The 26,735-nt window shown below is 35.5% G+C and overlaps 1 protein-coding gene across 4 annotated transcripts in view; it reads left to right on the plus strand.

The window, feature by feature from the left end:
• Positions 1 to 26,735, plus strand: part of GRID2 (glutamate ionotropic receptor delta type subunit 2) — a 1,475,972-nt gene that overhangs the window by 1,096,676 nt on the left and 352,561 nt on the right. For all 4 annotated transcript variants that reach the window (XM_087434598.1, XM_087434599.1, XM_004430960.3 and 1 more), the window contains one exon: positions 19,127 to 19,324. In XM_087434598.1, the coding sequence (XP_087290724.1) occupies positions 19,127 to 19,324 (198 nt within the window). The remainder of the gene's footprint in view (positions 1 to 19,126; positions 19,325 to 26,735) is intronic.

A 26,735-nucleotide genomic window follows, 5' to 3' on the forward strand; every position in this document is an offset into this window, starting at 1 on the left:
CCCTGATTCTCTTCTGACCTCTGGTCCTTCTGCCTCCTTCATTGGAGTCTCGTCTTCCAGAATTCCATCCCTGACCCTTTCTATACTTTATCCCTGAATGACTTCATTTACTTTCTTGAAAATTATAAGCAAATATGTTCCCAACCCTGGCCTCTCCCTCATGCTTCAGACTCATTTATCCAAGAAGTGTTGGATGCTTGTGAAACAAGTATTATATATTCAGTGACAAAAACTTAGAAAATTAACAACAAAATCATCCCAATTCCTCCATCAGAAATTTAATATTTTAGTGCCTGTCAATTGCCTAGCTAAACAAAACTAAGTTACCTTATCTATAAAAATGGAGATAATTATGGTTCTAAACTCATAGGACTATTGGGCGTAAATATAAAAAAGCATCTGAAAGTGCCCAGCACACAGTTAAGTCCTATAGGGATGTTTGCTGCTATTATTATTACTATTATTGTTTTTCAAATTTTAAACATGCACACTGCTATGGACTGAATGTTGTGTCCCCCCAAAATTCATATGTTGAAGCCTAATCCCCAATGTGGTGGCATTTGGAGGTGGGGCCTTGGAGAGTAAGTAGGTCATGACTGTAGAGCCCTCGTGAATGAGATTAGTGACCTCATAAGAAGAAACACGAGAGAGATGATCTCTCTGCTCTCTGCCATGTGAGGTAGAGGAGGCAGGCTCTCATCACACACTGGATCTGCTGGCAGATTGATCTTGGACTTCCAGCCTCCAGAACTGTGAGAAATAAACGTTTGTTTTGTACGCCACTCAGTCTGTGGTAATTTGTCATAGCAGCTTGAACACACACACTCATGGATAGTTTTGTACATTTTCTTCCCATTTAGCAATATATTCATGAATATTTTTAAAGTAAATAAATGCTTTTTGTACACCAGATGTGATCAATAGTTTTTTTTCAGCTATCTAATGAATTATCTTTACAGTTGCCTCAAACTTCCATTAGTTTATTCGGGGTTATATATAATTCCCAGCATGCCAAGTGAAACTCAACATTTTTATTTCTCATTTACTGCAATATGTTGGAATACAAAGTAATGTTTTTACAGTGATATTTTGAGTCTCTCTATAAGACAAATAAAGAAAAACAAACCAATCCCAAACTTTAAAATATTCTTGGTTTAAAAAAAACCCCACCTGTGGCCCAATTCTGAGCAGATGACTATGTATCAGGGCATTGAGATGCTGAGGTTGACAAGTGACTGTTCTGTGTGGTAGTCTATCACACAGATACCCTTTTTTAAAATAAAGCAATCCCTAATTGTTGGGCATTTAGTTTGTTTTCAAGTTCTCACTGGAAAAGTTGCAATGAGCAGATAACACTTTTAGATAACACTTGTGCTTATATATGATTACTTCCTTAGATATAAAATTACCAGAAGAAATAATATGAAATTTTGAAGTCATTTGCTTTCCTACTGTGAATTTGTTTTCTTGAAGTGCTGTAGCAATTTTACCTCACACAAATAGTGTATAAGAAAGCCTGGTAACTCACACGCTTGCTGATAAACATTAACATTCTTTTTCATCCTTGCCAATCTGATGGGCAATAAATAAAATAATTCATCTTGTTTTAATTTATATTTCCCAAAGGTTTGTTAAGAGAACAAAAATAAATAATTCACCCTCAATGTTTGCTATTGAACTTTGTCCTTTTAAAATTTAAGCTTTAAAGATTATGATAATTTTAATGATTGTTCTTTCCTTGAATAAATATTATTTCTCTTTTAACTGATTATATGAGTCACAAATGTGCAGGAAAAAAAGAAAGGGTACAGTTTCATGCTTCCTTCCATTACATTTGAATGAGTATTAATTTTGTATTCAGTGCTGAAGGTTTTTACAAAACACTGTCTTTGATTTTGTATTGAACATTTGCCTTGAGGACTTTGTCTATTAATTGGAACTCTAATAGAATGATCATACATACCCCAAATAAAAACACTCAGGGACAGCCTCGGAAGTGCACACTCTTCTAAAGACTGATGCCTCCCCTGAGGATCTCCAGGAAGTATGGCAGAGCATGACGTCACTTCTCACTAAGTACTTGTTAACGCCACATCCAGTAGTATATCAGCGAATCCCATCAGTTCCACCTTCAAAAGATACCAAGAGTCCGATTCCTCCTCCTCAAATCCATTTTATTACCAAGTTATGATCAGCTCACTTCCGGTTTATTGCAAAGGACTCCTAATTGATCTCCTACCTTCTGTCGTTGCCTTTTCCAGTCTGTTTGTCAATAATAACTGTCAGCTGTCTGGTAAACTGTGAAACATGTCAGATCACGTCCCTTCTCTGCTCAGAGCCTTAAAGGGCCTGTTTAGGTTCCACCCAACACACATGCATTTCCTCTGGGACTCTCCCTGTCTGACCCTAGCTCCCTCAGTTCCTGCCACACTGGTGTCCCTCTGTCTCTCAAACATGTCAGACAGACTCCTGACACATTTGCACTTACTCTTTCCTGAGTCTGGAATGCTCCTTCTACAGAGGCTCTTCCTAATCGAAGGTACAGCTCTTTCTCACATGCTCGTTGTTCTCAGCACTTGTTTAATCTTCCCCCACAGTACTTACCACCATCTGACATAACATATACATCACTTACTTTGTTGATTGTCTATCACTCCCATTAGAATGTCGGTCTAGAAGGATAGAGGTGTCTGTTTACTGTTTGCTTTGTCCACTATCGTAATAATACCGAGTGCCAGGTATTAACAGTCTCCTGAATGACTGAATAAATATTTGAACTTCTGCTATTTTCCTGTAAGTAATATTATTTTGGATAGAAATACCACTAGTCCTAAAACATCCCAAGTTTAATTTTACATGGCTGTTCACTATATTCTGACATTTAATTAGCTTCAGTTTATATTTATTAAATGTTTTTGTATCCTGACAGAAAATAAGTCGTATCATAACGTTCTGCTGACATTTTTAACATTATTGGTCTTGACAATATTTTAACAGGAATTTGACTATATCCACCAGAGAGTTTGTAGACGTCATCATCATTCTGAAGTCATACGTTACCAAGTTCTTCAGTTAAATATTTTGTACAATTCTGGCATTTGGTACAGCCAGTCACTCCCTATAGCTGTCATATGCTGTATCTCAAAACATGCTCTTGATAGTTTCCTTGAGATAACTGCACTTAAAGTACTCTGTACCTAGTAAACTTTAACAATATTTATGGAATAGAACTGACTCTTACATGTGGCTATACACTTGTCAGATTCACTTAGGTGTTAAATTTAGCAAAATAATAAAGACTTGGACCAAACAAACAGAAAATATTATCCAGCACTCATATTCAGGAAGCAACCTGAGAGTCTGGTATTTCTAAGTTGTATATGGTAATCATATGGTCCATAAAATCTTAGCCTCCTAAAATGTACCTTCAAATGCATGCTAGGAAAAACCAATAAATGAGAACTAATGTACTTAGGATCATTGTGATTGCCTATTGTCCTTGATAACCTTGTATTCCCAGTTACAGTATCCTATATTTCTTTCAGATTCTCATGAAAACAAAATGAACATATTTTTTTGTTTTGCTACTCTCCATTAGCCTCTAAGTCACTAAAATGTCACTATTTCATAATTTGAAAGCAATGTATAAAATCAAACATTTTATTTTATTTACTTATTTTTTTTTGTGAGGAAGATCAGCCCTGAGCTAACATCCGATGCCAATCCTCCTCTTTTTGCTGAGGAAGACCGGCCCTGAGCTAACATCCATGCCCATCTTCCACTACTTTACATGGGACGCTACCACAGCATGGCTTGACAAGTGGTGCATCAGTGCGTGCCCGGGATCTGAACCCGGGCCGCCAAAGCAGAGCTCGCACATTTAACTGCTACACCACCTGGCTGGCCCCCAAACATTTTATTTTTAAATGAATTACCTTGCATACTAATAGCTTTAACTTTATGTTCAATTTATTTTTTTTATTGATGTCACAATGGTTTATAACATTGTGAGTTTCCAGTTGTACATTATTATTTGTCAGTCACCATATAAATTGCCCCTTCACCCCTTGTGCCCACCCCCCAACTGACTTCCCCCTGGTAACCACCAAACTGTTCTCTCTGTCTGTGTGTTAGTTTATATTCCACATATGAGTGAAGTCATACAGTGTTTGTCTTTCTCTGTCTGGCTTATTTTGCTTAACATAATACCCTCCAGGTCCATCCATGTTGTTGCAAATGGGACAATTTTGTACTTTTTTTATGGCTGTGTAGTATTCCGTTGTATATATATATATATAGACCACATCTTTTTTATCCAATCATCAGTTGAGGGACACTTAGATTGCTTCCACTTCTTGGCTATAGTGAATAATCCTGCAATGAACATAGGGGTGCATAAGCCTCTTTGGATTGTTGATTTCAGGTTCATTGGGTAGAAACCCAGTAGTGGGATAGCTGGATCACGAGGTATTTCTATTTTTAATTTTTTGAGGAATCTCCATACTGTTTTCCATAGAGGCTGCACCAGTTTACATTCCCACCAGCAGTGAATGAGGGTTCCCTTTTCTCCACATCCTCTCCAACATTTGTTATCTTTTGTCTTGGTGATTATAGCCATTCTTATAGGTGTAAGTTGATACCTTAGTGTGGTTTTGATTTGCATTTCCCTGATGATTAGTGATGTTGAACATCTTTCGTGTGCCTATTGGCCATCTGTATATCTTCCTTGGAAAATGTCTGTTCATATCCTCTGCCCATTTTTTGATCAGATTCTTTTTTTTGTTGTTGTTCAGTTGTGTGAGTTCTTTATATATTATGGAGATTAACCCCTTGTCAGATATATGCTTTGCAAATACTTTCTCCCAGCTGATGGGTGGTCTTTTCATTTTGATTTTGGTTTCATTTGCCTTGCAGAAGCTCTTTAGTCTGATGAAGTCCCACTTGTTTATTTTTTCTTTTGTTTCCCTTGTCCGTGTAGACATGGAATTCGAAAAGATCCCTCTATGATCAATGTCAAAGAGTGTACTGCTTATATTTTCTTCCAGGAGTTTTATAGTTTCAGGTCTTACCTTCAAGTCTTTGATCCATTTTGAGTTAATTTTTGTGTATGGCGAAATATAATGGTCTACTTTCATTCTTTTGCATGTGGCTGTCCAGTTTTCCCAGCACCATTTATTGAAGAGACTTTCCTTTCTCCATTGTATCTTCTTAGCTCCTTTGTCAAAGATTAGCTGTCCATAGATGTGTGGTTTTATTTCTGGGCTTTCAATTCTGTTCTGTTGAGCTGTGTGTCTATTTTTTGTACCAGTACCATGCTGTTTTAATTATTATAGCCTTGTAGTATATTTTGAAGTCAGGGATTGTGCTGTCTCTAGCTTTGTTCTTTTTTCTCAGGATTGCTTTTGCTATTAGGGGTTTTTTGTTACCTCATATGAATTTTAGTATTTTTTGTTCTCTTTCCATGAAGAATATCATTGGGATTCTGATTGAGATTGCATTGAACCTGTAGACGGCCTTAGGTAGTATGGACATTTTAACTATGTTTATTCTTCCAATCCATGTGCATGGGATGTCTTTCCATTTTTTTATGTCATCATAGATTTTTTTCAATAATGTCTTATAGTTTTCATTGTATAGGTCTTTCACCTCCTTGGTTAAATATATTCCTAGATATTTTATTCTTTTGGTTGTGATTGTCAATGGGACTGTCTTCTTGAGTTCTCTTTCTGTTAGTTCGTTATTAAAGTATAGAAATGCAACTGATTTTTGTAAGTTGATTTTGTACCCTGCAACTTTGCTGTAGTTGTTGATTATTTCTAATAGTTTTCTGATGAATTCTTTAGGGTTTTCTATATATAAAATCATGTCGTCTGCAAACAGAGTTTCACTTCTTCATTCCCTATTTGGATTCCTTTCATTCTTATTTCTTGCCTAAATGTTCTGGCCAAAACCTCCAGTACTATGTTGAATAATCAGAGTAGTGAGAGTGGGCATCCTTGTCTTGTTCCTGTTCTCAGAGGAACTGAGAACAGGCTTTCGGTTTTTCCCCATTGAGTATGATGTTGGCTGTGGGTTTGTCATATATGGCCTTTATTATGCTGAGGTACATTCCTTCTATACCTATTTTGTGGAGAGTTTTTATCATAAGCAGATGTTGTGTCTTGTCAAATGTCTTCTCTGCATCTATTGAGATGATCATGTGGTTTTTATTCCTCATTTTGTTAATGTGGTGTATCACACTGATTGATGTGTGGATGTTGAACCATCCCCGTGTCCCTGGTATAAATCCCACTTGATCATGGTGTATGGTTTTTTTAATGTATTGCTGTATTCGGTTCGCCAATATTTTGTTGAGGATTTTTGCATCTATGTTCATCAGTGATATTGGCCTGTAATTTTCCTTCTTTGTATTGTCCTTGTCTGGCTTTGGAATCAGGGTGATGTTGGCCTCGTAGAATGTCTTAGGAAGTGTTTCATCTTCCTCTATTTTTTGGAATAGTTTGAGAAGGACAGGTATTAAGTCTTCTTTGAATGTTTGGTGAAATTCTCCAGAGAAAGCATCTGGTCCTGGACTTTTATTTTTGGGGAGCTTTTTGACTACTGTTTCAGTCTCTTTACTTGTGATTGGTCTTTTCAGAGTCTCTATTTCTTCTTGATTCAGTTTTGGGAGATTGTACGAGTCTAAGAATTTATCCATTTCTTCTAGGTTGTCCAATTTGTTGGCATATAGTTTTTCACAGTATTCTCTTATAATCCTTTGTATTTCTGTGGTGTCCATTGTAATTTCTTCTCTTTCATTTCTAATTTTATTTATTTGAGCCTTCTCTCTTTTTTTCTTAGTGAGTCTGGCTAAGGGTTTGTCAATCTTATTTATCTACTCAAAGAACCAGCTCTTAGTTTCATTGATCCTTTCTACTGTTTTTTTGGTTTCAATTTCATTTATCTCTGCTCTAATTTTTATTACTTCCCTCCTTCTGCTGACTTTGGGCTTTGTTTGTTCTTCTTTTTCTAATTCTCTTAGGAGTAGATTAAGGTTGGTTATTTGGGATTTTTCTTGTTTGTTAAGGTGGGCCTGTATAGCTATGAGTTTCCCTCTCAGGACCACGTTAGCTACATCCCGTATGAGTTGGTATAGTGTATTTTCATTTGTCTCCAGATTTTTTTTATTTCTTCTTTAATTTCTTCAATGATCCATTGGTTGTTCAGTATCATGTTGTTTAGTCTCTAGGTCTTTGTCACTTTCCCAGTTTTTTTCTTATAGTTGCTTTCCAGTTTCATAGCATTATGGTCAGAAAAGATGCTTGTTATGATTTCAATCTTCTTAAATTTATACAGGCTTGCCTTGTTTCCCAACATATGGTCTATCCTAAAGAATGTTCCATGCGCGCTTGAGAAGAATGTGTAATCTGCTGTGTTTAGATGGAGTGCTCTATATATATCTGTTAAGTCCATCTTGCCTGGTTTTTTGTTTAAGTCCACTATCTCCTTATTGATTTTCTGTCTGGATGATCTATCCATTGATGTAAGTGGGATGTTAAGCCGATTATTATTATTGTGTTGTTGTTAATATCTCCTTTTAGGTTTGTCAATAGTTCTTATATGTACTTTGGTGCTCCTGTGTTGGGTGCATATATATTTATAAATGATATCTTCTTGTTGGAGAGTCCATTTTGTCATTATATTGCCCCTCTTCGTCTCTCATTACCTGTTTTATCTTGAAGTCTGCTTTGTCTGATATAAGTATTGCAACACCTGCTTTCTTTTGTTTGCCATTAGCTTGGAGTATTGTCTTCCATCCTTTCACTCTGAGCCTGTGTTTGTCTTTAGAGCTGAGATGTGTTCCTTGGAGGCAGCATATTGTTGGGTCTTGTTTTTTAATCCATCCTGCCACTCTGTGTCTTTTGATTGGAGAATTCAATCCATTTACATTTAGAATGATTATTGATATATGAGGGCTTCACATTGCTATTTTATCACTCATTTTCCAGTCCTGTTGCATTTGCTTTGTTTCTTGTCCCAGGTGTTTCGGACTACCAATTCAGTTTGGTAGTTCTGTATGATGGTTTTCTTAGTTTTCTCTTTATTTATTGTATGTGTCTCTGTTCTGTTCATTTGTTTAGTGGTTACCATGAGGTTTGTATAAAACAATCTCATAGATGAGATAGTCCATTTTCTGATGGCCTCTTATTTCCTTAGACTAAGTCAGTTCCATCCTTTTCCTCTTCCCCTTCTAAGTTATTGTCACAATTTATTCCACCTTGTGTTGTGAGTTGGTTTTTAAAGTGGTGAGGTAATATTTATTTTTGATATTTTCCTTCCCTTAATCTTTGATGTTATAATTATGTCTTTGCTACCCTATTCTGATAGAGAGCTGCAATTTTTATGATTTTGTCTACCTGTTTTTCTCCTTGCTCAAAGCTTTGTATCCCCTTTCTCTTTTTTTTCAGGCATAAGGGCCATCTTGAACATTTCTTGTAGTGGGGGTCTTGTGGCAATGAACTCCTTTAGCTTCTGTTTATCTGAGATAGTTATCATTTCTCCATCATATCTGAAGGATATTTTCACTGGAGAGAGTAATCTTGGCTGAAAGTTTTTGTTTTTCAGAATTTTGAATATATCATTCCACTCTCTCCCAGCCTGTAGAGTTTCTGCCAAGAAATCGGCTGAGAGCCTGATTGGGATTCCTTTGTACATTATTATTATTATTTTTTTTTTGTCTTGCTGCCCTTAATATCTTTTCTTTGTCATTGAGTTTTGCCAGGGTCAGGGGAGGGGGCTCTTTCTTTCGTCTGCCCGATTCCGGGGGCTTCTCGCATTTCCCTCACTATCTGTTCTCCTGGGGTGCTGGCTTGATGAAGGCACTCCCACAACAGTTCAGTCCCCTCCATATGGGAATTTCCCACAGGCTGTGAGAGAACTTGGAAAGCGATGGTTTTCCCATGGAGAGCTGGCCCTCCCCTCTCTCTCTCTCAGAGCCGCGCAGACCCAGTCCCAGGGTTGCTGTCCTTTGGGAAGCAGAGGAGTTCTCCTTACCCCCTTCTACTTCCTCTGGGGGTTCCAGCACCTCCACCTTCAGACGTTTATGGCTGTATGAGTCTCTCAGACGTCTTTTGTGTTGTGTGAATGTCCTATGTTGGTATATGAGTGTCCTTTTGGTTGTAACTTAGCGGGGAGTGTCTACGGGGAAAGCTCACTCTGCCATCATGCTGATGTCACTCTCGATTTAAAGTATTTTTATATTTAAATAAATGTTTACAAAATAGGAATTGGAAATAATATGTAAGGTATGGTTTTAGGAAGTTAGAATGACTAAAATTTTTATTTACTTTTATCATTTATAATTTTAATCTTATTGTCTGATAAAAATATTTAAGCAAGGATTTTAAAAGTTTAATGCGATGTTTTCTAAACATTTGCTCCTCCATAAAATCCTCCTGCAAAAGCTCTTTTTAAACTGTTTTCATTGCATATCTCTGTGACCTGCTTTTCTTCTCTCCATGCAACTCAAATATTCTTTTCTTTTACAACACCCAGATTGTTTATTCCTCTCCAGATGTTCCTCACATTTGTTTTCCTATGCCAGTGTCTTGATTTCTTTTTAATAACAAATTCCACACATTTTGCATTTTTTAACTTATAGAAGGTTCTAATATTCATATATGGTCTATAGAAAATAATGAAGTTTTTTCCAAGGAGAATGGTGGTCATTAATTCTGCATAATCAAAGTGGAATGTGTCATCCTTAAGCAAAATGTAAGCTCACCCTGTACATAAAGACAACTTTTGTTTGCTTCAGCCAGGAGCATGTTTTGTGGGGGAAAAAATTTTTAAACAGGCCATTAAGAAATATTCTCATTCTCTTTTTAATGTCTTAAAGTCTACTGCATGTGTGAGCAGAATTGTAAGGAATTTCCAGTGACTCATTCCTAGTTTTGGCCATCCTGGCATTCTGTGAAGCCTTGCATCACAGGTATATAAAAACCCCTAAACAGCACTTGCTAAAGCCTTACAGTAGAGCTTGTTACTTGTACCTATCAAAAACATCAGATGCTTTTTTCAAACTCTATCACTCACAAAAAATATTGTATAGTTATTAAAATATTGGAATTAACTACAAAATCTGCAAGTTTCAAACAGTGTTGTAAATCAACTAAGAAATTAACATGAGATTTTTTAAGTGACTGAATACAAATTCAGAATTATGAGGTTATTATCTAATAAACCAACAAGTGATGTGAATAAATCCTTGCTAATATGAAAATTATCAACCACTGAAACACTCTTTTCTACAGCAGGTCTATGGATCCTCATGCTAATGCACTTAGATTGATAAACTGCAGGGCTTCTGTGAAAGCTTCATTGATAAGTTGGTGAGGATTGTGCTTAGAGAATCTGTCATCCAAATGATCAGCAAATAGGAATCTGCAATTTGTTTTCATTTAATAGGCAGACAGGTTTTCACCAGCTTAGACAGACTCAGTCCTATTAATACTCTTGGAAACTAATTGCTGGAAAATGAATTTTAAAGACGTAATTTTTATAATTTCTTTTTCCTCTCTCTGTCCCTATAATAGAAGACTCAAAGCCACCTACATACACTTTGAAAATATATGTTAAATAGGCACAGGCTATAATCTCCTGTCATCTGTGCTGTTGCAAAGATCCCCTGGTTCTCGCTTCTGCCACAATTCCTTCTTCACTCTGCTCTCAAAATTCCTTCTGATTATGCTATTCCCTTTCCACAAGGCTCCAGATCCCTGCCAAATAAAAGGCAGAATCCTTCATATGGCTTCAATGCCCTCCATTTTCTGGTCTCATTTAGCATAGTTTTTCTTTATTTTTGTTTATATTGCAATGTAACACCCACAAAGAAAAAAGCTTAAACCATTAATTACTGAATAATAAAGTAACACTCAGGTAACCACTACCCAGAACAAAAAATAGAATGCTGTCACGACCACAGGAGCCATCTTTTCTTGTACATCTTTCCAAGCATACCCTCCCCAGCATCCCAGAGGTAAGCACCCTGAGACGATGGAATCCTTGATTTTCTTTATAGTGTCTCCACCTGGGTGTGAATCCTTACAGACACAGTTAATTATACCTGTTTTTGAATGTTACAAAAATGGAATTAAACTGTTTTCTCTTAGTATTGCTTTTTTCACTCAACATTGTTCTTTTAAAAGTCCATTCATGTTATTGTGTATAGCTCTAGTTTCTCCAATGTTAAGCTGTTTGATATTACATTGCATCAATAAAACCAAGAGCTGGTTCTTTGAAAAGATAAACAAAATTGACAAACCTTTAGCTAGACTCACCAAGAAAAAAAGACAGAAGGCTAAAATAAGTAAAATCAGAAATGAAAGAAGGGAAATGACAACAGACGCCTCAGAAATACAAAAGATTATAAAAGAATACTATGAAAGCTATATGCCAACAAATTCAACAATCTGGAAGAAATGGATAAATTCTTAGAATCATACAACCTTCCAAAACTGGATCAAGAGGATATAGAGAATTTGAATAGACCAATCACCAGTAAGGAGATCGAAACAGTAATCACAAACCTACCCAAAAATAAAAGTCCAGGACCAGATAGCTTCCCTGGTGAATTCTACCAAACATTCAAAGAAGACTTAATACCTATCCTTCTCAAACTCTTCCAAAAAATTGAGGAGGGGGAGAAGCTCCCTAACTCATTCTACGAAGCTGACATTACCCTGAGACCAAAACCAGACTAAGACAACACAAAAAAAGAAAATTACAGGCCAATATCACTGATGAGCATCGATGCAAAAATCCTCAACAAAATACTAGCAAATCGCATACAACAATACATTAAAAAGATTATACACCATGATCAAGTGGGATTTATTCCAGGGATGCAGGGATGGTTCAACATTTGCAAATCAATCAACGTAATACACCACATTAATAAAATGAAGAATAAAAATCACATGATCATCTCAATAGATGCAGAGAAAGCATTTGACAAGATACAGCATCCATTTATGATAAAAACTCTGAATAAAATGGGTATAGAAGGAAAGTACCTCAACATAATAAAGACCATATATGACAAACCCACAGCTAATATCATCCTCAATGGTGAAAAACTGAAAGCTATCCCTCTAAGAACAGGAACCAGACAAGGATGCCCACTGTCACCACTCCTATTTAACATAGTACTGGAAGTCCTAGCCAGAGCAATCAGGCAAGAAAAAGAAATAAAAGGGATCCAAACTGGAAAGAAAGAAGTGAAACTCTCACTATTTGCAGATGACATGATTTTATATATAGAAAACCCCAAAGAATCCACCAGAAAACTTTTAGAAGTAATAAACGAATATGGTAAAGTTGCAGGATACAAAATCAACATACAAAAATCAGTTGCATTTCTATACACTAACAACGAAGTAGCAGAAAGAGAAATTAAGAATACCATCCCATTTACAATTGCAACAAAAAGAATAAAATATCTAGGAATAAACTTAACCAAAGAGATGAAATATCTGTACACCAAAAACTATAAAACATTGCTGAAAGAAATTGAAGAAGACACAAAGAAATGGAAAGATATTCCGTGCTCTTGGATTGGAAGAATTAACATAATTAAGATGTCCAGGGCCGGCCCGGTGGCTTAGCGGTTAAGTGCACACGCTCCGCTGCTGGCGGCCCGGGTTCGGATCCCGGGCGTGCACCGACGCACCGCTTCTCCGGCCATGCTGAGGCCGTGTCCCACATACAGCAACTAGAAGGATGTGCAGCTATGACATACAACTATCTGCTGGGGCTTTGGGGGAAAAAATAAATAAATAAAATCTAAAAAAAAAAAAAAAAAAAAAAAAAGATGTCCATACTTCCTAAAGCAATCTATAGATTCAATGCAATCCCTATGAAAGTTCCAATGACATTTTTCATAGAAATAGAACAAAGAGGGCCGACCCTGTGGCTTAGCGGTTAAGTGCACGCGCTCCGCTGCTGGAGGCCTGGGTTCAGATCCCGGGCACGCACCGACGCACCACTTGTCTGGCCGTGCTGAGGCCATGTCCCACATACAGCAACTGGAAGGATGTGCAGCTATGACATACAACTATCTACTGGGGCTTTGGGGGAAAAAATAATAAATAAAATTATTAAAAAAAAAAAGAAATAGAACAAAGAATACTAAAATTTTTATGGGACAACAAAAGACCCCGAATAGCTAAAGGAATCCTGAGAAAAAAGAACAAAGCTGGAGGTATCACACTCCCTGATTTCAAAATATACTACAAAGCTATAGTAACCAAAACAGCATGGTACTGGCACAAAAACAGACACACAGATCAATGGAATAGAATCGAAAGCCCAGAAATAAACCCACACATCTATGGACAGCTAATCTTCGACAAAGGAGCCAAGAACATACAGTGGAGAAAATAAAGTCTCTTCAACAAATGGTGTTGGGAAAACTGGATAGCCACATGCAAAAAAATGAAAGTAGACCCTTACCTTACACCATACACAAAAATTAACTCCAAATGGATTAAAGACTTGAATGTAAGACCTGAAACTATGAAACCTCTAGAAGAAAACATAGGGAGTACGCTCTTCGACATCTGTCTTAGCAACATATTTTCAAGCACCATGTCTGACTGGGCAAGAGAAACAATAGAAAAAATAAACAAATGAGACTACATCAAACTAAAAAGCTTCTGCACAGCAAAGGAAACCATCAACAAAACGAAAAGACAACCTAACAATTGGGAGAAGTTATTTGCAAACCATACATCTGATAAGGGGTTAATCTCCAAAATACATAAAGAACACATGCATCTCAACAACAAAAATTCTAACAAGCCAATTACAAAATGGGCAAAAGACCTGAACTGACATTTCTCCAAAGAATATTTACAGATGGCCAACAGACACATGAGAAGATGTTCAACATTATTAACTATCAGGAAAATGCAAATCAAAACTACGAGATATCACCTCACACCTGTCAGAATGGCTATAATTAACAAGACAGGAAACAACATGTGTTGGAGAGGATGTGGAGAGAAGGGAACTCTCATACACTGCTGGTGGGACTGCAAACTGGTGCAGCCACTATGGAAAACAGTATGGAGATTCCTCAAAAAATCAAGGATAGAACTACCGTATGATCCAGCCATCCCACTGCTGGGTATTTATCCAAAGAACTTGAAAACACCAATTTGTAAAGGTACATGCACCCCTGTGTTCATTGCAGCGTTATTCACAACAGCCAAGACTTGGAAGCAACCTAAGTGCCCATCAAGGGACGAATGGATAAAGAAGATGTGGTATATATACACAATGGAATACTACTCAGCCATAAGAAACGATGAAATCCAGGCATTTGTGACAACATGGATGGACATTGAGGGTATTATGCAAAGTGAAATAAGTCAGAGGGAGAAGGTCAAATACCGTATGATTTCCCTCATTAAGTAGTAGATAATAACAACAACAAACAAACACATAGGGACAGAGATTGGATTGGTGGTTGCCAGAGGGGAAGTCGGGAGGGAGGAGGGCAAAAGGGATAATTTGGCACATGTGTGTGGTGATGGGTTGTAATTAGTATTTGGGTGGTGAACATGATGTAATCTATGCAGAAATAGAAGTATAATGATGTACACCTGAAATTCATACAATGTTATAAACCAATGTTACTGCAATAAACAAAAAATTTTAAAAAGTAATAATAATAATAAAAAAGATATTACATTGCATCAATATACCACAATATATTTATCTTTCCCATATCGATGGACATTTGGATTTTTAGATTATTTCCAGATTTGAGCTATTACAAACAATGCAGCATAAACTTTCTTGGGCATGTATTTTGGTCCCCACGATTCTCTAGTGTTCATACCCAAGCAGTGAAATTGCTAGGACACAGCTATCCATATCTTCATACTAGGTGAATATTTATGTAATACCCAAAAACAGGCAAAGTTAACTTGCATTTAAATATTTTCATTCTCTACTAGATATGTCAAAATGTTTTCCAAAGTGGTTGCAACAATTTAAACATCCAGCAAGAGTGAAGGATAGCTCCTGTTTATTCATATCCTTAGCAATATTTGAGATTATCAGAGTTCCCCTCTTTCTGCTTCTCATCTCTTTACTCTTGCTTTGGGATTTTCTATTTGTTCATTCCTTTGCACCCTGGATATTAATTCTGACCTATTACAGGTCACTAATTTTCTTTTCACCTGTTTGTAATCTGCTAAAAAACTCAGTCATTAAGTTCTTAACTTTGGTTATTGTCTTTTCTAATTCTTAAATTTCTATTTAGTAATTTTTAAATTCTGTAATGACCCTTCCTATAGTTTCCAGTTTCCTGCCAATAAAAAAAATTACCTTTTATTTTTTTAAACATATTAAACATAATGTTTATAGTATGCATCTGAAAATTTTAGTATCTGAGTTCTTGAAGGATCTATTTTTGTTGTGTATTATTTCTACTGGTTCTATATATGAAATATAATTTCCTTTTACATGATATCTTCGGCCTTTGTTTTGGACATTATAGTCAAACAATTATTTGAAAGAATAATGTAAGCCCTAAGATGAAGATACTTTCCTCCAGGAAGATTGTGTTTTTTTCTGTCAGGCAGCTGGAGTCTCCACCAGGCTCACAGTACCGTAAATCACATTAAAATTTGAGACAAATTATCGTGTCCTAGATTTTAATCCATAGGTTGAAAATTTTGAGGTTCAAAGAGATCAAGTAGAAGTAAGATGAATTACGATGACTTCCTCTTCTGTAACTTGCTGTGTGACCTTGAGTTGAAACTTTGTTCCTAATTTTTCTTATCTGTTAAAATAGTACATAGCTGGTAACCCCCAAAATGGCGATTTTTTTTTTTTTTTTTACAGTTTTGGTTCTATTTCCCTTGTGTGTGTTTGTAGCAGTTTTGGTGTGTGTTGTTTTATTTTGCTTTTTATTTTTTGAGTACTTGGCTTTTCCCAACACTATGTTATGATTATTTGAAAGTGATGCCCTTGACTTTTTACCATATCTCTCACTATATTGAGTGTAGTAACCTGATGCAGTAGCTGCTTAATGCATGTTAAAAGGATGAGTCAATGAGTGAATAACTTTTGAAATAGGTGCATAGATAAAAGTGATTAAGCCTAACTCAGTATTGCCATAGAGAAGGAACAAGTATTTTTTCTTTTATAGGTCCCAGAGATTCAATCTAATTTCTGTTGCTGTGTTTACCTGTCCAATATATTGGCTGGTTGTCCTCACAAAGCACAATTGGTCTGAGGTAGAATTTATGAATAGCGATCCAAATCTGTAATAGAGCTTAAAAACATTGATCTAGAAGAGAAGTGATAGGATGTAATGAGGGTTTATTTAGGGCATAAAATTTAAAAAGCATATTCATCAATAATTCATCAACCCTCTTTAAAAGGCCTTTTATTAGAACCATTTCTATTCTGCATCTTTAATCAATGCTAGCTGATGTTGCTAGAACTAGATTTTGACAACACACGTCTGCAAGAGATCTATTTGCCTAGGGATTTACTTACAAAATTGGAATTAAAAATTATTTCTAGAGGGAAGTTGAGCATATTAAGGAAATATAACATAATTTAGCACATTAAATAATTGTTCTAAAGAGATATGAGTAAAAATGGGAAAAAATCACTGTCATTTTATATCAAAGCATATATTGTGACATTATTTTTTGCCACATAGATAATATTTGGATAAATAGATAAATAGAAGATACATATGGTTCAAAATTATTTTTAGGGACACCAGTCAAATAAGATCTTTCATGAATCATCTTTCTATTGGTTTGTCAATGGATAGATGTTCAAAATATAGCAATGAATGAGATGTGTATAAGGACATGAGTACACTCTCTCTATTGCCAGCATTTACAACCCAATGTACTATCAATGCCCAATTAATTCTAGAATTTCCTGATCTTATTTACATGTTCTCTGAATATAATCTTTATTTTGGAATTTCTTTATCTATTCTGATTTTATGACCTCATGACCTACTTCAGAGTATTTGTGCAATGCATAGTCTTTGGCTAGGTCTGTATCTTGCCCCAACAACCAAATGAACAATAGCAACCTCTGCCAATTATCTGGAAGTTTATTATATGTTTTAAAATATATAAATATTTAGAGTCATCAAAATGTTCTGTATTTTACACATAATATTAAGGGATTGATTGAATTTTTACATTTCACTCATTTGATATCATTTAGATTAAAGTCAATGTTATCAGAAATTTTCATTCATTCTCAAAATCTCTTATCTATTGATCTGTCTATTTATCAATGTTCATTAGCATCAAATACTACAATAAAAGGAAAAAAATTAGGAGCTTAGCAGTGGCAATGAAATGATAGACTTTTTTTTTTTATGACATTCTAAAATCCTAGAGAGTTAGTCAGAGTCTGGTACAGCATTTCAGGTGTCAAGGACATAGCGTCTTCTGTTTCTCTGCTATGTGTGGTCTAAGATAGTTACTGGAGCTCCAGCCATTACATGTTCTTTCCAGCTGAAAAAAAGTAGAAAGCACACACAAACAGTAGCACAGAGCACCTGCATACCTCACATTGGCCAGAATTAGTCACGTGGCCTCACCTTGCCTAAAGGGAGATGTGAATTGTCTTTATTCTCAGTACTGCTAAAATGAAAAAAAATAAATTATAATTAGTGAAGAAGAGGAGAACAGCTACTGGGGAACAAATAGCAGCCACCTCCTTTATCTAACTATTCATTTACTGATTAATTTCACTCTAAGATAAGACATATACAATTAAAGAAGACCTAATTTTTAAAAAGAGAAAACATCAGTAGTTTAGAAAACCAAGATTAAAAAAATATTACAAATAACATAATATCAACATCATTGTAGATGAGCATCAAACTTAGAACTGATCTTCTGGGTATCCAAAGTGAAAGACATATTAGTTACTTATCTTCATTATTTAAAAAAAGACATTACTAGAGCAAAATGAAGCTCTCTTGGCTATGAACAGCTCAAAAATTTATCTCATGGTAATTTTAGGGGAAAATTGAATGTTATGGTAGACAATATTCCTATAATACATGCAGTGATTTTATAAGGCACTTAGTGTCTGAGTAAAAGCCAAAAGCAAAGTATTATTTTACATCTCAAGAAAGGCTATTTTGTGAGTCCCTAAGGAAAAATGATCCCAGGATTAAATCTTCGGGTATTCTGGCTTAGACCCAGGAGAGATTTTAACCTGCTCCAAGGGCTGAATAGACTATATCCACTCTGAATGGTTATCTGTAAATATTACTGTTGCTGAAAGATTTCTGAACAAGTTTAGGAAATTAAGGAATAGATTCTCTAATTTTCTGTAGTCTGCCAGCATGTTTCAAACCTATAGAGCTCTCTTAACACCAGGTGTTCTAAAAAGTGAAAGGGGCCTATTTGTTAACTGTAAGAGGACAAAAATGCAAAAGGATAAAAGAGGTGGAAGCAGAAACCAATTTGCTGAACTTGCTAAATTACACAATTTGCCAGAAAGGTAAGTGAATTTCTCATTGCAGTAGTAGAGAAGCTATTTTTGCAATGAAATGTGTGTTTACATCCAAGTTTCAAAATTACTTAGCAAATAACTCCCAGTAAATGTGATGTTATAAATTTTAGCTAAATTATATGTTCTTAGATTTTTTGATCTTTTCCAAGAGTTGTATATAAAATACATCTGTTAAAATATTATTTTACATATTTTTGACATACATAGACAATAAATGCCTGAGGATAGATACAATAAATTTATCGTTTCTTAAATATGATTTTATTATTGATGAATTTTGATTCTGAGATGGCAAGGAAAATGAATTTATGTCCCCTGAAGTTTTATAGTCACTTTCATCTAATTTTTGATATGGTAGTAATTAATAAGAGATGACAAGAAATTGAGTGATTAAGGATTGTTCAATAATATGATGCATTAATAATGCATAAATTATATATCTAAGTTAATTCTCTCAAAGTATAAAAGCAATTTTTAGACCGTTTGTAAGCAAGTCTTTGAAAAATTAATCTTTGCTTTGAGAGAGCAATATAGCTTGACATCAAGGATTTCTCTTATTTCCGTGTAGGAGGAACCTTTTGTCATGGTCTCTGAAAATGTCCTGGGTAAGCCGAAGAAATACCAGGGCTTCTCCATTGATGTTTTGGATGCCTTATCTAACTACCTGGGTTTTAACTATGAAATTTATGTTGCACCGGATCACAAGTACGGAAGCCCACAAGAAGATGGGACATGGAATGGCTTGGTAGGAGAACTAGTCTTTAAGGTAAGCATTTATTTGTGTATTTATCACGTTTCTAAAGGCTGAACTATAACCCATGGAAGCTAATTTCATATAAAATCAGTGCAAGAGAAAGCATTAGATTTGAGTGCAAAAGTCTCAGCAAATACCATTTTATGAACTTTATGGCAAGAAAAATTGATGACAAAATAAAGCTAAATTTTAAAATATTTTCTATAATAAAAAAGTATCTAGAACAAGGACTTACCTTTGCCCAACTTACACTCCAAACGTGTTGTCAGTATATGATACATGATGAAGTCAAAATGCAATTTATAAACACAATTCGTGTCATTGTTTTCTGTTAAAAATGCAATGTTATTTGCAAAAAATATATAAATAAATAAGATCCTGATTGCTTAGGAATTAATCATTTAGTTTTGGGATCTAAATAAGGTAAATCTATCCTCACATTTTTCTCCTTGTTCTTTCAATTCTCAGCGAGATGTTTAAACTTCTCCATTTCTTTTTTTTTTTTTAGGTTTACATCATTATATTTTGATTTCTGTTTAGGTTACATCATGTTCACCACCCAAAGATTAATTACAATCCATCACCACACACATGTTCCTAATCATCCCTTTCACCCTCCTTCCTCCCCTCTGGTAACCACCAATCCAATCTCTGTCTCTATGTGATTGTTTGTTTTTATCTTCTACTTATGAGTGAGATCTTACGGTATTTGACTTTCTTCCTCTGACTTATTTCACTTTGCATAATACCCTCAGTGTCCATCCATGTTGTCACAAATGGCTGGATTTCATCATTTCTTATGGCTGAGTAGTATTCCATTGTGTATCTATACCACATCTTCTTTATCCATTTGTCCCTTGATGGGCATCTAGGTTGCTTCCAAGTCTTGGCTATTATGAATAATGCCGCAAGGAACATAGGGGTGCATGTATCTTTACGCATTTGTGTTTTCATGTTCTCTATTTCTTTATGTCTATTTCTGTCAGTTTTTGCTTCATTTTTCTGAAGCTCTGTTATTAGGTGCATACACATTTTTAATTATTATGTCTTTCTGATGAATTGTTGAATAGTCAGGTTTAGGTCTATAATTTTCTATTTGATTTATATGTGTCCCATTTTTTTTCTTCTGTTCCTTCTTGCCTTTCTTTGGGTTAACAGAATGTTTTTAGCATTTGATTTTATTTCTTTTCTTGGCTTTTTAGCTGTACTTCTTTGTATTTTTATTTGTGTTTAGTTTAGAGATCGTAATATGCAGTCTTAGTTTATCACATTCTATCTAGATTAATATCATACTACTTCACATTAAAAAAAGTAATAAATTTACACAGCAATAAAATTCCATTTACACCCCCCCTATCCTTTGTGCTATTGTGGTTGTATATTTATATTTTATGAGCTCCACAGTAGACTGTCATAGTTTTTGATTTAAACAGTCAATTGTCTTTCAAAGGTATAAAGAGGGAAAAAAAAGACAGTTTCTGGTATTTAATTACTTATCAACTATTTCTGGGGCTTTTTTTTTCCTTTCTACATATCTGAGCTCCTACCTGGTTTCATTTACTTCAACCTGAAGAAGTTCCTTTAAAATATCTTGAAGTACAGTCCTACAAGTGGCATATGCTCTCAACTCTAGTTTACCTTAAAATGTCTTTGTTTATCCTCATTGAATAATATTATTAGTTTATATCAAACTCTGAGTTGACAGCTTTTGTTTTTTTGTAGATTCTTTTTGTCTTAATGTTTTCAAATAGGGACATTGCTGGTTTTGATTCATATCTGGAAAGAGCACCGAGAGTCACAGAAGATAGTCACTTATAATCAAAATATATGTTTCCTCATACTTTTCTTTTTAACCTTCTAAGGGGAAAATTGTGGATAAAATTTTATTATTCCTAAAATCAAGTCCCGTGATTTTAAAGCAAGAGCAATCTTTTATTTCAAAAATCAAATTTATTCAACAATTTTTCATGCAATAATAATTGTTTTTTTATTGAGATATAATTGACATATAACATTATATTAGTTTCAGGTTTGCAACATAATGATTTGATACATTTCTATATTGCACAAGGATCACCACAATAAGTGTAGTTAACATCCATCACCACACATAGAGTTTTTTTAATGTTCATCACTTTTAAGATGTCATTCTCTTGTCTTTTGCCAAATATTGTTTCTGAGGAGCAGTTAGCCATCATTTGTACCTTTGTGCCTTTTTTTTAGTGTAGAGGTGGCTTTTTAAAAAATTCTCTTCAATTTTGATGTTTAACTATGATGTGCCTAGATGTGGTTTTCTTTGTATTTATCCTGCTAGGGGTTCATTGAGCTTCTGGCATATATTTCACAAAATTTAACAAATTTTGACAATTATTTCTTTTTTTTTTTTTTTTTAAAGATTTTATTTATTTATTTTTCCCCCAAAGCCCCAGTACATAGTTGTCTGTCATAGCTGCACATCCTTCTAGTTGCTGTATGTGGGACGCGGCCTCAGCATGGCTGGAGGAGTGGTGCCTCGGTGTGCACCCGGGATCCGAACCCGGGCCGCCGGCAGCGGAGAGCACGCACCTAACCGCTAAGCCACGGGGCCGGCCCGACAATTATTTCTACAAATATTTTTTCTACTCTCTTCCCTGTCCCTTCTCTCTTTGAGGCTCAGAGAAGATTCAAGTTAGACCTCTTAATGTTGTCTATAAGTCACTGAAGTTAAAATATTTTTACTCTCTGACCTTTAGATTGGACAATTTATCTTGATCTGCTTTCAGGTTTATTGATTCTTTATTTGCCATCTCCAATTTTCTAAGTCCATTCAGTAACTTTTTTATTCTGGATAGCTAATTTTTTGGTTCTAGAATTTCAATTTTTAAAAAATAATTTCCCTTTCTCTGCTAAGATTCCCCATCTTTTTAGTAATTATGACCTTTTTTCTTATAAGTCTTTAATCATGTTTATAATAGCTGCTTTAAAGTCTTTGTCTGCTATAATTTCAACATCTCTGCCATCTCAGAATAAATTTATATTGACTACTTTTTCTGTTAACCATGGATCACATTTTCCTAGTTCTTCACATTTCTAGTTCTTCACATTTGATTGGAACTGAACATTGTGGTTGATACGTTGTTGAGACTTGCGATTATGTCTCTGAGACTGTATACCCTGAAGAGGATTGATATTTGTCTCAGCAGGCTATTAAGTTACTGTTTCCCCTGACCTTGTGGAGGTTTGGTTTTATACATTAAGGCAGGTGTTTTTGATTTTACCTTACTTCCTAGGGAAAATCCCTTGGTGTTGGCAATCTCTTTATTCCTAAACACAGCTTTCTAGAGTTTCTGTGCAAAGCCGACGGTTCTCATCAAGCCCTTCTGATTTAGAGGGTCTCAGAATTCACTCTCTATCTCCCCTGTCACTGGAAGCAACTATAACCTGTTCAGCTCTTTTAGCCTTCTAGATATTGCTTTCTGCTGATCTTTTAGAGTCATCCTTACGCATGTGCAGTTCAGGAGTCAGCCAACGATTTGAGGGAAGTTTACACACAGATTCTGAGGCTCATTTCCTCTGTGGCTCCCTCCTTTCTATGATTCCATTTTCGATTCCTGGCCCCCTGGCTGCTTCAAACTCCATCCTCTGACACATTAAGCTAATAAATAAGACTCTCACTTTCTGCTTGAGCTCTAGCTCCCCCTTTTCACCTAAACTGAGGTGGGTCCTCAATGAATAAGCCATGTCAAAGTTGTTCTCACTCAACACAGTTACCATTTTTCAAGGGCTGAATACCCTGTAGTTTCTGCCTGCCTTTGATTGATCTCCAGTCTTTTCAATTTTTTTTAAAACTTTGATGCAGAGGGCCCAGCCCCGTGGCTGAGTGGTTAAAGTTCCACACACTCTGCTTCAGCGGCCCAGGTTTGGATCTCAGGCACAGACCTACTCTACTCACCAGCCATGCTGTGGCAGTGACCCACATAGAAGAAAATAGAGGAAGATTTGCACAGATGTTAGCTCAGGGCTAATCTTTCTCAAGCCAAAAAAGAGGAGGGTTGGCAACGGATTTGAACTCAGGGCAAATCTTCCTCAGCAAAAACAAAAACAAAAAAAATTGATGCAGAATTTGTAATTATTCTTTGTTGGCTTAATCCAATAAAAACTATTTCATCATCGCCAGAACTGAAACTATTTCTGAAAAGCTTAAAAGTATTCAGAGATCTAAAGGATCTAACTAAGTTGTTTCTAAGAGGTGGAGAAGAGAAAAAAATAAAAGGTTTTGAAGGCAGTGGTGGGAAAATAATAAATCTGTTTTTATATCCTATAAAACCTTACTGGGTTCAATTTATTCAATAAACCAATTACGTATGGAATTTTATTTGAAAAACGTTAATGTCAGTATTTTTAATATAAAAGTGAGAATAATCAATCCTCATCCCTCTTATTAAAATCATGACAATTTATTCCTATATTATAAACCCACAAACCCAATGTTCTGCCTTTGTATTTATGAGGGGTCCTGCCTGAACTGAACGTAGATAAACAATTATGTTAAAATAATGTAAAGAAAAGAAAAAGGCATTATACAGATTTATTCATAGAAATAGTGAATAAAATCTTTAAGAGTTATTATGCAGACAAACTTCACTTGCTAAATGCAAGTTAACATTAAAAAGCGTTAGAATTAGTCTAATGTTGGTGCTGTTTTTAATTTGGTTTGTGTGCTTGCTCCAGCTAGTTAAATTTTTGAGACTAGCTTCCTCAACTATGAAGTGAGGAGCGCAAGTACGTTAATGGAAAGATCACTTCCAGGTCTAAGTTTTTAAACATTTTTAGGATTTATTACATAACAATCACACATAAGCAATAGTATGTTGTCCTTCATAAACAATCAATTCAATTGTTTTCATTTGCATGTAAGAGTGTGTTATTATTGTATGATAACTTAAAGTTCAGCAGGGTCCTTTTACAAAGCAAAAACTCAGGCTTAAAGAAGCTAACTGACAAATGTATGATTTTCGGCCAGAAAATCTATACAGCTATTTATTGCAGCTAGATTTTTATTTTATTCAAGAATTTGTTTAGCCATTCTGACTAGGCTTTGAGAAATACTTATTAAGCAAGTAGGGGAGGATAAGCCTACATAAGAGTTTGGTGGAGCAGGCAGAGAGACATGAGGGAATGTGGGGTCATGAAAGCCAAGGGAAGATACCATTTGAGAAGGAAAGGGCAGTCAACATTACAGAATGACTACCAGGATGTTGTGGGTACAGAACATTCTCCTTAACTGTATTTTGACTACTATCCAGAGAGATGTAACTTCTAATTTTCAGCAATTTAAAATGTCAATTCAATTATACAAATAATAATGCAGTAAAATATCATAAAGTAATTTAGGTTATCCAACAAGATACATCATATTAAAACTTTTATCAGGCTTATTTAGCCCTGTAAAGCAAAATAACACTATTGAAATGGCATTAATGTTATGACAGAGCTCCAGAAAAGTGAGATTATTATTGTTATGAATTTTTTACTAGTGTAGACATTTTTCATGAATCTAAGTGCATTTTAAATAACAGTAAATATTGCCATTGAATACCTCTATTTATGACAATAAGACTTCTAAAATTAACAAGATTAATTGTCTGCCTTCCTAAGGGGAAACCAAAACTAAAAGAATGTTTCCCAGAGTCTTTGTCATGATAATTATGGACAGACCATCACATTAAAAAAGAGTCAAAGAGGAAACATGGAAAGTTTCTGAGTTCACGTGATTGTTCTACAGTGATTTCCAGGGGTGGCACTGAGGCTTCAGAGTTGGGTTGATCTCATGTTAAAGGATCTTCCAATGAAAACTAGATGTCGGAGGTTCAGTACATACATAATTTTTAGAGTGAAAAGTCCACCCAGAGAGAGCAAATGATTGCCTAAATGTATGTATGGAGTCTATTTAAAACCAAGAAGGTAGCAAAGTCTCCTCTCTTCCTTATCTGCCTCACTGCTTTTATAACTTTCTGCAATTAATATACTCTTTTTTTTTTTTAATTTTTTGTTTATTGCAGTAACATTGGTTTATGACATTGTAAAAATTTCAGGTGTACATCATTGTACTTCTATTTCTGCATAGATTACATCATGTTCACCACCAAAATACTAATTACAACCCATCACCACACACATGTACCGAATTATCCCTTTCACCCTCTTCCCTCCCCCCTTCCCCTCTGGTAACCACCAATCCAATCTCTGTCCCTATGTGTTTGTTTATTGTTGTTATTATCTACTACTTAATGAAGGAAATCATGCGGTATTTGACCTTCTCCCTCTGACTTATTTCACTTTGCATTATACCCTCAATGTCCATCCATGATGTCACAAATGCCTGGATTTCATCGTTTCTTATGGCTGAGTAGTATTCCATTGTGTATATATACCACAGCTTCTTTATCCATTCGTCCCTTGATGGGCACTTAGGTTGCTTCCAAGTCTTGGCTATTGTGAATAACGCTGCAATGAACACATGGGTGCATGTACCTTTACAAATTGGTGTTTTCAAGTTCTTTGGATAAATACCCAACAGTGGAATAGCTGGATCATACGGTAGTTCTATCGTTGATTTTTTGAGGAATCTCCATACTGTTTTCCATAGTGGCTGCACCAGTTTGCAGTCCCACCAGCAGTGTATGAGAGTTCCCTTCTCTCCACATCCTCTCCAACACATGTTGTTTCCTGTCTTGTTAATTATAGCCATTCTGACGGGCGTCAGGTGATATCTCACTGTACTTTTGATTTGCATTTCCCTGATAGTTAATGATTTTGAACATCTTTTCATGTGTCTATTGGCCATCTGTATATCTTCTTTGGAGAAATGTCTGTTCAGGTCCTTTGCCCATTTTTTAATTGGGTTGGTAGTTTTTTTGTTGGTAAGATGCATGAGTTCTTTATATATTTTGGAGATTAAGCCCTTATCAGATGTATGGTTTGCAAATATCTTCTCCCAATTGCTAGGTTGTCTTTTCGTTTTGTTGATGGTTTCCTTTGCTGTGCAGAAGCTTTTTAGTTTGATGTAGTCCCATTTGTTTATTTTTTCTATTGTTTCTCTTGCCCGGTCAGACGTGGTGTTTGAGAAGATGTTGCTAAGACTGATGTCGAAGAGCGTACTGCCTATGTTTTCTTCTAGAAGTTTCACAGTTTCAGGTCTTACATTCAAGTCTTTAATCCATTTGGAGTTAATTTTTGTGTATGGTGTAAGGTAAGGGTCTACTTTCATTTTTTTGCATATGGCTATCCAGTTTTCCCAACACCATTTGTTGAAGAGACTTTCTTTTCCCCATTGTATGTTCTTGGCTCCTTTGTCAAAGATTAGCTGTCCATAGATGTGTGGGTTTATTTCTGGGCTTTCGATTCTATTCCATTGATCTGTGTGTCTGTTTTTGTGCCAGTA

This window comes from Ceratotherium simum, chromosome 8 (genome assembly GCF_057802395.1).
Source record: "Ceratotherium simum simum isolate JZ-2026a chromosome 8, ASM5780239v1, whole genome shotgun sequence".
In the NCBI taxonomy this organism is placed as follows: domain Eukaryota; kingdom Metazoa; phylum Chordata; class Mammalia; order Perissodactyla; family Rhinocerotidae; genus Ceratotherium; species Ceratotherium simum.